General features: G+C 43.2%; 1 protein-coding gene across 1 annotated transcript in view; it reads left to right on the top strand.

The window, feature by feature from the left end:
- Nucleotides 1-12,646, top strand: part of PCSK2 (proprotein convertase subtilisin/kexin type 2) — a 242,675-nt gene that overhangs the window by 186,787 nt on the left and 43,242 nt on the right. The window contains exon 6 of the mRNA XM_025264236.3: nucleotides 1,622-1,698. Within this exon, the coding sequence (XP_025120021.2) occupies nucleotides 1,622-1,698 (77 nt within the window). The remainder of the gene's footprint in view (nucleotides 1-1,621; nucleotides 1,699-12,646) is intronic.

The following is a 12,646-nucleotide window of genomic DNA, read 5'->3' as shown; positions in this document are numbered from 1 at the left end:
AAGGTGACTTCTGCCCCAAGCACATTTATTTTAATACATTAGTATTACAATTCAGGTCGTTCCAGCTACTGATGGTCCTTTGCCTTCCAACAAATGGAAACCCAGACTCATGGAACTGGTCAATTTGCTCTTAAAAACATCATGCAAACATCATGTAACACTATTACAAACTATAGTGTTTTGTCTCATAAAAGGGCACAACTCCTGAAAATGTCTCAGGGAGGCTTGGAATCGAGACATTTCCAAGCTGGAATATGCACCTAACCCAGTGATTCCGAGCCAAGTGGATACTGTGGACCAGGAAACCATCTGGGATCTTGGTTGCAGACCTCAAAAACAAAGGAGGGAGGGTGGGATGAGAAGAGAGGAGCTTCATGGAACTCCGCATCCCTGGGCAACCCACAAGGCAGAAAGGAGAAAGGACGGGATTAGCCACCCGATGGTAGGGGACCATCTCCCATTATGGACCAAAATAAAAGACTGAGATGGAAAAAATTAAAACATGAAATCACTTAGAGACAAATAAAGTGAGTACATAATTGATTTCTGAGGGGCAAGACTCTTAGTGGGAAAAATGGAGGTGCTGGACTGCATAGAATTTAAACTCCTCATTGTAACCTGTAGGGTTAAGAGGACCCTTGTTTGCAATCCTGTATTTACTTGTTGGATTGATATCTGTCCCCCCTCATTAGGCTGTAAGTTACATGCAGGCAGGGATATCACCACTGTATTCCCATCCTTGGAAAAGTCCTTGGTATATGAAAGTGAAAAGTGAAAGCGGCTCAGTCGTGTCCAACTCTTTGCCACCCCGTGGACTGTCCATGGAATTCTCTAGGCCAGAACACTGGAGTGGGTAGTCATTTCCTTCTCCAGGGAATCTTCCCAGCCCAGGGATCGAACCCAGGTCTCCTGCATTGCAGGTGGATTCTTTACTGTGTGAGCCACCAGGCAAGTCCAAGAATACTGGAGTGGGTAGCCTATCCCTCCTCCAGCGGATCTTCCAGACCCAGGAATCAAACCGGGGTCTCCTGCCTTGCAGGTTACCAGCTGAGCTACCAGGGAACCCCTGGTATATATTAGACTCAATGATATTTGTTGAGTAAATAAATGAGGTTGATATTGTGGCCAGTGTTTGGGTCTTGGGTTTAACACTCGTAATTGTAAAGGAGACAAGCCTCTGTCGGCCCAAAGCTGGGAGCTGGGAATGAGTTCTACATAAAGCAAGAGTCTTCCTCACTTGTGACATGAGAACTAGAACCTTCTGGCCATCAGTCCAGGGAAGCTTAATGTGAGTCTTGGCTCCAAGTGAGCCCCACTGACTCACAGTGGTCCCTCAACTTAAAATGGAGATGGTCCTGGGTAGCACAGAACCCAAATTTGCTAACACTTTGAGAACCTGGAACAGGATGGGGTGAGGGAGCTTGGAAAAGAGGATATCAGGAGAGGATGGAAACCTCCATGGACACACACCTGCTCCATCACTCTTCAAGGGTTGGTCCAGAAAGCAGGTTGACATAGCCCTGGGTGAGAGACCGTCCACATGAGACAGTTGTGTCTCTTAGCATCTTCTCATGCCCGTGCTCTGGATTTATGACCTGGTGATGCACCTTGTGTTTTGCAGAATGCTGAGGCGAGCTACGACTTCAGCAGCAATGATCCCTATCCATACCCTAGATACACAGACGACTGGTTTAACAGGTAAACTGGGCCTCTGGGGATGTCTGGGACATCAGGAGTGGGGTTTTAGTTCACTCTGTTCTGTTTTAAGGCTTGAATATCACCAGAAGAATAATCTCAGTGCCTCACAAAATTATACTGTGACTTTTTCCTTTATTGTGGCTATATTTTTTAAATTCTCTAATTTTTTTTTAATATGACAACATTCTTCTGGAATTTTCTTTCAACCATATTGTTCAGTTGAATAGGAATTACTTGCCACCTTATTAAAGATAAAATACGAGTAATAAGAAATCCTTTCTCAACTCACCACAAGGTGAATGTAAACATATGAGTTTCACTTATCTCTTGCAACTGTTGCAGAGAACATTTTTGCCCTTCGGGTCTGTGTCTATATGTTTTTGAAAAGTGTTTTCGCCGTAACCTTGTACCAGCTCATGCAGTCCCTTTTGACAAAACAGTACATGTAATTGGCATAGGTTTGAAGTATTTTTTACTAAGGCATAATTAGTGTCAGGTATACAACATAACGGGGCTTCCCTGCTGGCTCAGTGGTAAAGAATCTGCCTGCAATGCAGGAAACCCATGTTCTGTCCCTGAGTCGGGAAGCTCCCCTGGAGGAGGAAGTGGCAACTCACTCCAGTATTCTTGCCGGGACAATCTCACGGACAGAGGTGTGGCAGGCTACAGTCCGTGAGGTCGCAAAGAATCGGACACGCCTGAGTGCACATGCATAGGACATAATGATCCCATATTTGTATATACTGCAAAATGATCACCACAATAAGTTCATTAACATCTGACACCACCCATAGTCACATAAAAAATTTTTTTTCTTGTGATGAAGATTTACTGTCTTAGCAGTTTTCAAATACACAATATAGTATTATTAATTTAGGTCTGATATACTGCTTGATATACTATTATGCAACACTACCCAATGGTAGTGTGACTTTTCTTCAACCTATTTTGCTACTAAACATGAAAATACAGCCTCTTTCTTCTCCAAGTAAAACTCATGCCTAATTTCTCACATGTAAGAAATATCAAGAAATTGAGACAAGTGGCTTGTCAATCAATATCGATTAAGTTTGAAACCTAATACTTCCCCATTATTGATGTTTTCGAGTGAACTTGATAGAACATATGAACTTCAATTAGTGACTGAAGCTCACTTTAATCACTTCTACTTCTTTATTCACTTTACTCATCTCTTCTACTTCTCGTGACAAACTTATGGTAATTGAAATAAACGCTGTCCTCCTCAGTTTAGTGATAAGGAAACAGGCTCAGAAAGATTGCCTGACTTACCTGGTCAAACAACCAGTAAATATCAAAGCCAACACTGGAACCCAAGCTCTGTGTTTCTAAGTCCAAATTGTACCATTATTTTATAAGCATCGTTTTTATTATAAAAGACAGAGTGTATTATAAAAGACCAAAGAATGGCCAGGGACAGGTCCCGAGTGGACCAGGTAGATTAGACTGTGTTCCTACAATTATTGAATTGACCAGAGACTGTCTGGGGCATAGACAAAGCACACAGGGCTTGATCATTACAGAAAAGGCAGAAAAGAGTAAAGGGGGAAACATAATTCCAATTTGTAGCATTTTAAAAAGATCATTGCTAATATGCAAGACCATAGTCCCCAACACTCCATTAACCTTCAGTTCAGTTCAGTCACTCAGTCGTGTCCGACTCTTTGCGACCCCATGAATCACAGCACACCAGGCCTCCCTGTCCATCACCAGCTCCCGGAGTTCACCCAAACTCATGTCCATCGAGTTGGTGATGCTGTCCAGCCATCTCATCCTCTATCATCCCCTTCTCCTCCTGCCTCCAATCCCTCCCAGCATCAGAGTCTTTTCCAAAGAGTCAACTCTTCGCATGAGGTGGCCAAAGTACTGGAGTTTCAGCTTTAGCATCAGTCCTTCCAATGAACACCCAGGATTGATCTCCTTACTTGCAGTTTAAAGTCATCATGCAGGATTTGTAAGTGTGTGTTTAGGATTGGTAAAAGCGTATGAGCTTGAAAGTGTTAGCCACTCAATCATGTCTGACTCTTAGTGACCCCGTAGACTATAGCCCACCAGGCTCCTCAGTCCATGGGACTCTCTAGGCAAAGAATACTGGAGTGAGTAGCCATGCCCTTCTCCAAGGGATCTTCCTGACCCAGGGATCAATGGGACCCAGGAATTGAAACCAGGTCTCCACATTGCAGGGAGATTCTTTACCATCTGAACTACTAGGGAAGATATATTAAAAAGGTTGCAGAACTTTTGATTTGTAGTGTCTCTTACTCCCTGTGACTTACAACCCTAGATCCTTGCTAATAAACCACTTTCAGACACAAGGATGTGAAGTCATCAAATCGAAGTCACTAAACCATGGACAAGACATTATTATAAATGGTGCCTGGAACCTTGCTTTGAGAAGGACCATGAGCGTGGGCCTGGTTTCTGCACTGTCAGTCACCAGCTGTCCACAAGCCGTCAGAAAAGGCAGTAGCTATATAGGACAGGGAATTCTGCTCAATGTTATGTGGCAGCTTGGACAGGAGGGGAGTCTGAGGGAGAATGGATACATGTATGAAAGTGGCTAACTCACTCTACTGTGCACCTGAAACTATCATAACGTTGTTAATGGGCCCTGCTGCTGCTGTTGCCAAATCACATCAGTCGTGTCCGACTCTGTGCGACCCCACAGACGGCAGCCCGCCAGGCTCCTGTCCCTGGGATTCTCCAGGCAAGAACACTGGAGTGGGTTCCCATTTCCTTCTCCAATGCATGAAAGTGAAAAGTGAAAGTGAAGTCGCTCAGTCGTGTCTGACTCTTCATGACCCCATGGACTGCAGCCCACCAGGCTCTTCCGTCCGTGGGATTTTCCAGGCAAGAGTACTGGACTGGGGTGCCATTGTCTTCTCTGGGGTTAATGGGCTATACTCCAGTATAAAATAAAAAGCTTAAAAAAAAAAAAAAAGAGCAGTAGCATTACATGTGCCAGCTAATTGCCTCCCCTTCTACAGCTGTTGCTGCTGCTGCTAAGTCACTTCAGTAATATCCGACTCTGTGCGACCCCATAGATGGCAGCCCACCAGGCTTCCCCATCCCTGGGATTCTCCAGGCAAGAACACTGGAGTGGCGTGCCATTTCCTTCTCCAATGCATGAAAGTGAAAAGTGAAAATGAAGTCTCTCAGTCGTGTTTGACTGTTAGTGACCCCGTGGACTGCAACCTACCAGGCTCCTCCATCCATGGGACTTTCCAGGCATACCAGAGTGGGTTGCCATTGCTTTCTCCCCCTCTACAGCTAGGAGATACTAAATTCATCTCTGATGGATTGATCCAAGCACAAAAATATAAACAACAGAATGGTTCCCCCTCCACTCATTTTCTGAACCTGAACACAACCCTCCCACAAGTAAGTCTTCCCTTGTAATGAGCTATAAGAATATTCTTTAAACAAAAACAAAAGCAAAGTGGAGGTGTCCTCTATCTTAAATAATTTCATTTGCAAACTTGTTCTTGAAAGTTCAATTTTAAATGGGCTAAAGTCCTCCAGGACTAATGAGTTCTTAGGGTAATGAAATTCTTCATTGCCAGCAGTGAAATCCCCCAGTGTCCAATTGCCTCAGACACAGTCATCATGAGTCAGGCAAGGATGATCCTTGCCTCCTAAGGCGCCAATGACTCAAGACACAGTGGCTACTCTGACTGGTAAATGAGATTTTTCTCAATTATCAAGTGATTTTCAAAGATCCTCATCCATCATGGCTTGTTATTACAAAGCCTGGATGGCACCACAGATCAGATCATTGTCTTTGTTTACTGGTTTACAAAACCAGTTTTAAAAAAATTAATTAAAAATAAACAAATAAAAACTACTATTGCAAGTGATTGTGGGAGGAAGGCAGGTCAAAGTTCAGGGTCATAGCACTGGGAGGTTCTGTGGTCCAAACAGTAGGGTGCTGGAATCCTGGAGGTGCTTCCTACTTGGCACAAGGAGAATATATCATCCTTCCCAGGAGTATAGGATAAGTTCATTAAAAAGTCACCCTTGGGAGAAATGTTATGCCTAGTATTTCCTTCAGTATAGCTAGGGGCCTGGGGAAGAGGAAAACAGAGTAAGGGGGATTGGAGAAAATAAAACTAGCCGTGAGTTAATAATCATAGAAGCTGGATGATGGTATTTACAAGAGATTTCGCTCTAGTTTTGTGTATTCTGATGTTTTCTATAGCAAGAAGTAGATTTTAAAGGCAAAGGGCCCAGGGACTTCCCTGGTGGTCCAGTGGCTAAGACTCTGCACTCCTAATGCAGGGGGCCCAGGGTTCACCCTGGTGAGGGAACCAGATCCCACGTGCTGCTACTAAGACTCAGCACAGCCAAATAAATTAAAAACATTAAAAATAGTAATAGAGTTTTAAAATTAAGTCATAGGGCATAAAAAGAGATAAAGAGAACTGGGGCTTTAGTGTGGTGCTCATGAAGCTATTAGTTTCGGTGGATAAGCTTCTGAGGAGCCTGCAATGTCCTGTGAGGAGGCCACAGAAGCCTGAATCACTGAGTGCTAAGTATGCCCAAGGTTGAAACGATACAAGGAACCATAACGCCTGTTAAGCAGTTACTTGGGCTTCCCTGGTGGCTCAGATGGTAAAGAATCTGCCTGAAATTCAGGAGACCTGGGTTCAATCCCTGGTTTGGGAAGATCCCCTGGAAGAGGGCATGGCAACCCACTCCAGTATTCTTGTCTGGAGAATCCCATGGACAGAGGAGCCTGGTGGGCTACAGTCCTTGGGCCTGCATAGAGTGAGACACGACTGAATGACTAACACCCACACGTGTTTAAGGCAATGTCTTGGTGTTTTGTGTGCACTAATTCTCAACCTAACCTCCTGAAATAAGTGTGGACATTATAACCCCCATTTTGGAAACTGAAGCACAGCAAGATTAAGTCATGTGTGCAAGGTCACACAATTAATGAGTGGTGGAGACAGGACTTGCCACCAGTGAGGGGGGTGGTTACAAGCACTGCCTTGTAGTAAAGGAGAGTGTGGAGAAATGCAAAACTCTTGTCATCTCTGCCTGGGGAAATGGGGACAGGCCTCCTTGAAGAGGTGGCTTTTGGTCCCGGATCTAAACGAAGGTACTAGGCAGACTTTGGAGAAGGGGTGAGTGTATTCTGGGGTGAATAGGGTATTAGTAGAAATTAGGCAAAGAAGCAGAGGCAAGGGGTACAGATGTGTTCGGTAGCTGGGTAACTGGTCCGGGAGTTAGAGACTGGCGCAAAGGGCAGCAATCCGAGAAGGCTCCATGGAGGAGGCAGGCATGAAAGGTTTGGACGATTGCTAGGAGAAGAGAAGAGCTCTTGTGGTTGCGTGGGGTGGGCACAGAAGAGGATCCTCCAGGCATGCTGCTGCCTGAGGTTCTGAGAGCCTTGAGCCCTTGTCTCTGGCCAGAGCAGTGTTTCCTGTCCAGGAGGCATGAGCCTCTGGTCAGCTGTGCAGCTGGCATTCTCTTCTGGGCCTGGAGAAGGAAATGGCAACCCACTCCAGTATTCTTGCCTAGAGAATCCCATGGACAGACGAGCCTGACGGGCCACAGTCCATGGGGTAGCAAAGAGTCGGAAGCAACTGAGCGACTATCACTCACTCACTCACTGTCTTCTGGGCATGGGCATAAAACCCAACACCCTATCTTTGCTCCGCAGACTCGGGCTCTTGGATAAGATAGTTTCAGCATCAAAATGCCCATGAAGGGCTGACAGGTGCTGATCGGCAATGGGCTTGCTGCTGCTGCCGCAGCTCCAGCCAAACCCTCTGGCCACAGAGGCTGGTCAGAACTCGGAGGCAGTAGCTGCCCAGGAAATCTCACGCTCTCCATCACGGTCTCCTCACCGCCATGGAAAGTAAAGGAGAGGGTGGGATGAATGGAGAGAGTATCATTAAAACATATACACTACCACATGTAAAACAGATAGCCAGTGGGAATTTACAGCCAAGGACTTTTCTGAAGGCAAACTTCATACATGTGCAGGACAGCTTTTAGAGGAGATGTAGATTAGAATCCCTTGCCCTGCGCTTAATTTTATTTTGTTGGTTTCTTTCTTTTTCAGCAGAGAAAGTGTATTTATTCTACTGTGAACCATTTGATAATCACATGTGGCATCCGCGCTCCAGGGATGTATTTGAAACACAGTTGAGGAATTTGGAAAAGGAGTGTAATTTCCTCCTTGCTTGCAGTCAGAGAAATACAGACTTGGGCCAAGCAAAATAATAATAGTAGCACAGTAGCAACAATGACCCGAACCACAAGAAGGCAGAAATAACACACATTTAATAAGCCTCCATAATACCCAGCCCAGCTACAGCTGATTTGTCAGGATCCAGCATCACATTTTTTTCTTGCTGGCATTCCATAAATATTGATTGGCTGGTTGATGGATGGGTGGCACACCTTCTCAGCTGGGCCAAGATGTTGAATGGCCTTGACATCTGTCCATTTAGAGCTGCCAACTTCTCCCTAGGCTTGCAGCCCATGCTTTGTCAATAATCTTCCAACCCTGCTGGGTTTTAGGTCAGTGTTTGGTGATGCATTGCAGATCTGAAGTCTATTACCATGCTGCTGTCCATAAAAATCTCTCTTGCATAGCATTTCTTTGACAGGTGTGCACCACTGAAATGTCATCCCCACCATCGGAAATATTTAGGGAGCATCACCAAGTGCAGCGTGCTCTATCCATTACACCCTAAAGAGTCAGAGATGCTGGATTTGATGCAATTCCTGGTTATGAAAAGTTTACTATAAATTCAGGAAGAGAGAAGACATTTATTATTCAACCAAAATGAAGGGAAGGGAGGATAAATGGATGAGAAGGATCGTCTATCTCTAGGTGAATGTATTTGATTGATAGCATTAGTTAAACCTTCAAATAAGAAAGATTTTCAGTGATTAACTTTTTTAAATTAAAAGTCATATTTCATTTTGAATAACCCAATGCGACAGGCCAAAAAAGAACATGTGAGAAAAATGTCCTCTCTGGTTGGCTATTAGCACAGTGATAGAAACCAATACTTTACCCTGGTGACATCTAATGGTTTAGAAATAGATGAACATCTTTCCCTTTCATCTTCATGGACTAATTCTAAAATCACCTCCTGGATAATAAAATCCAAATTGCCTTCAAAGACCTAATCTAAGTTTTTCTTTCATGTGAGCATTGAGACTACCTCATAAACTGATATTAGCTCAAAGTTTGCTGTTTGTAATCAACCCTCTCTCTATCCAAACCAAAGCACAGTGAAATCCAACACAGTTTAATGTGGAGAGCTCTTCTGAGCCACTGAAGAAATACCACTAGGGCTTCCCTGGTGACTCAGACAGTAAAGAATCTGCCTGCAATGCAGGAGACCCAGGTTCGTTCCCTAGGTCGGGAAGATTCCCTGGAAAAAGGAACAGCAACCCACTCCAGTATTCTTGCCTGGAAAATCCCATGGACAGAGGAGCCTGGTGGGCTACAGTCCATGGGGTCGCAAGAGTAGGACACGACTTAGCAACTAATACTTTCACGCTTTCTGAGTCACTGGAGAAATGCCACAAAGTTCCAAGCTTTTCTTTTTCTATTCCCCTACCAGGATTATGCAAGTTTTCATCATTTAAATGTTCCCCTTCAGCTAAAAGAAACAGACATAAGGCAGATTTAGGAGTAATGGAGAGAGTGATGTGGATTGCAATAGAGATGTATTGGTATAATCATTTCTACTTTGGAAACTTTACCATATAAGGGGGATTTTATGATCCCCAGGTGTTAATTATTCTTAACAGAGAAAAATTCAGTAGATTATAATGGACAAATGCTGCTACTGCTGCTAAGTCACTTCAGTCGTGTCCGACTCTGTGCGACCCCACAGACGGCAGCCCACCAGGCTCCCCCGTCCATGGGGTTTTCCAGGCAAGAGTACTGGAGTGGGTTGCCATTGTCTTCTCCACAGTTAGGCTCACTACAATAATAAAAAATGGACAAATGCAGTAGTATATTATTAATTGCTTGGTATGAAATAAGAGATCCCTGAATTGAATCAGTTTTTCTTATCTGTAAAATGCAACTAAACTCCACCCTGAAGGTTTGCATGAGGTACTAAGGGTATGCATACAGACCTGATACAGAGTGTGGCAAATGGTAGGCACCCTCTAGGCGCCAGAAAATCTAATTGTGAAATTCATGGAGAGGATTTCTATAGGATCTAAATCAGAGGTTCTCCACCTAGACAGAAAGTGAGGAAAGTTTATGCCAAAGGGATAAATGAATGTTCCCACCATTTTTCCTCAGATATCCATCCTCTCATCTGAGCTTTTGAGGTTTGTTATTTCTTTAAAAAAAAAAAAAAAAACTAGGGAATTCCCTGGAGGTCCAGAGGTTAGGACTTGGCACTTCCATTGCCAAGAGTATGTTCAATCTCTGGTTGGGGAACTAAGATCCCAAAAGCCACACAGCAAGGCCAAACTTTTTCTTTAAAAAATCTCTACCAGAGTGAAGTAAGCCAGAAAGAAAAACACCAATACAGTATACTAACGCATATATATGGAATTTAGAAAGATGATAATGATAACCCTGTATGTGAGACGGCAAAAGAGACACAGATGTATAGAACAGTCTTTTGGACTCTGTGGGAGAGGGAGAGGGTGGGATTATTTGGGAGAATGGCACTGAAATATGTATAATATCATATAAGAAACGAATCGCCGGTCCAGGTTTGATGCAGGATACAAGATGCTTGGAGCTGGTGCACTTGGATGACCCAGAGGGATGGTACAGGGAGGGAGGTGGCGGGTTGGGGTGGTTCAGGATGGGGAACACGTGTACACCTGTGGTGGATTCATGTTGATGTATGGCAAAACCAATACAATATTGTAAAGTAAAAAAAAAAAAAAAAAAAAAAAAAAAAAAATATATATATATATATATATATATATATATATGAGACCTCTAGTCAGTCATTCAACTGAAAGGACTTCATTATAAAAAATTTTGCAACAACCTGGACAACATTCTTTCGACTTCTATGATAGCTGTGCATCAAAATTCACTTGACATAAAGAGGTCTGCTATGCTTAAATTCACATTAAAATTTCTAACATGATTTAAAAAAAAATCTCTACCAGTATAAGACAGAGGGATGTGCCCTTGTAATTACTGACTGCCTTGGCCACAGTGAAGTCTGGGATGCCCTAATGGGTTGTGTTCAGAACCACACACTTTGCTTTGCTCAGGAAGGTGGGAATTGGGCTGGGGACCATAACTTCACCACATATTTGCTCTGCTTTTTAACTTTCTTCTGTGAACAGTGTCTCCATGACAAATAAGGTAAATATTCTTTACCTGTCCTTTGTTCCCTCAAGGGTTCATTTTCCTCAAGGCATATGCTTTAAAATTAAAACCATCTGGACCACAATAGGATACAAGTGGGTAACATGATCAAAAGAGATCTCATTTACCTTCCCTGGAAAATTGAAGGTATCTTAAAAGAGCCACAGTAGAAGTGCTCATTATAAGCTAAAGTTCTCTGAACAACATCCCTGTCCTCGGGATCAATTTCCTGTTTTCTCTGCACACCACTATGGCCTTAGTTTTCATCCTTAGCACCTCAGCAATGACCTTCTCATCTTTAAAAAAAAAAAAAAAGAAAATATTTTATTGATTAAATAAGCACATTCTGTTTAAAATCAAAACATTAGCCAAAATAATTTTGAAGCATCAAAAAGCAGATGCAATAGGACAGACTACTGAATCAGCAACACGGAGGATAAATGGAGAACCATTTATATAATTCAGAAGAATTTTTTTAAGATACATAAAATGTAAATGAAGGCAGCAGACATGAACAGTCTATAATAGAAGTTTCTGCTGTGAATGACTCTCTCTTTCTGCTCCTCCAGAAAAACAACTACCATTTTGTTAATTATGTTATATGGTTATTTAGGATATCATCATTTTTTAGAGAGATATATGGAACAATTTGGGGGAAAATAACATCTATATTTTCCTTTAAACTCATTCACAAAAATGATTAATCAAATATGGTAAATATTAACTGTACATGTATACACAATGTTAATCATTTGTATTTAACAAAAGAATGGTGATGGTTTAGTAGCTAAGTCTTGTCTGACTCTTGTGACCCCCACAGGCTGTAGCCTGCCAGACTGTTCTGTACGTGGGATTCTCCAGGCAAGAATACTGGAGTGGGTTGCCATTTCCTTCTCCAAACAGAAGAAAAAAGACACCCACATGTCTATTATTAATAGGGTTATGATGAACAAATGATAGTATACTCACAAAAAATCTAAGTTATGAGAAGCCCTTGACTTTGATAGGCTTGAGTGTTGGCCATCTGAGATTCATTCTGTTATTCACCGAATTTGTCTGTACTTTTTCAATATTTCCTGTTTTTAAAATAATAAACTGAGCTAAATCGGTTATCCCTCCAGCCTTGCTTGTCCAGCGTATCAGTTATCTATTGCCTAATAATGCCGCATAACAAATCCCAAAATGAATAAGCACCGACATTGCTCACAAATCTGTAGCTCAGCTGGACAGGTCAGTTGATCTGGCTGCCCGTGCATCCACAGTTGGATGGCAGGTGGGCTGGCGACTGGCCAGCCTAGGTTGACCTCTCACATTTCTGGGGGATGGCTGGCTATCAGCTGGAGTGACCGGCATGAAGGGTTACCGTCTCTCATCATCCAATGGGGCAGCCTGGGCTTGCTACATGGCACCTGGGCAGTTTCAGGAGAAAGAACAGCTGTGGTCCTCTGGGCGGCCAGGCTCATCTCTTCCACCACATCCTTTTAGACAAAACAAGTCACCAGGCCAGACTCAAGAGAGAAATGAGCTTCATCTCTTCATGGAGGAGCAAGAAGACCACACTGCCAGGGGCCTGGACATGGGGGAGCAGAAGAACGGGACTACTCT

This window comes from Bubalus bubalis, chromosome 14, assembly GCF_019923935.1.
Source record: "Bubalus bubalis isolate 160015118507 breed Murrah chromosome 14, NDDB_SH_1, whole genome shotgun sequence".
Lineage (NCBI taxonomy): Eukaryota > Metazoa > Chordata > Mammalia > Artiodactyla > Bovidae > Bubalus > Bubalus bubalis.
Note: the sequence above shows the minus strand (reverse complement) of the source record. Positions and strands in the feature narration are given on the sequence as shown.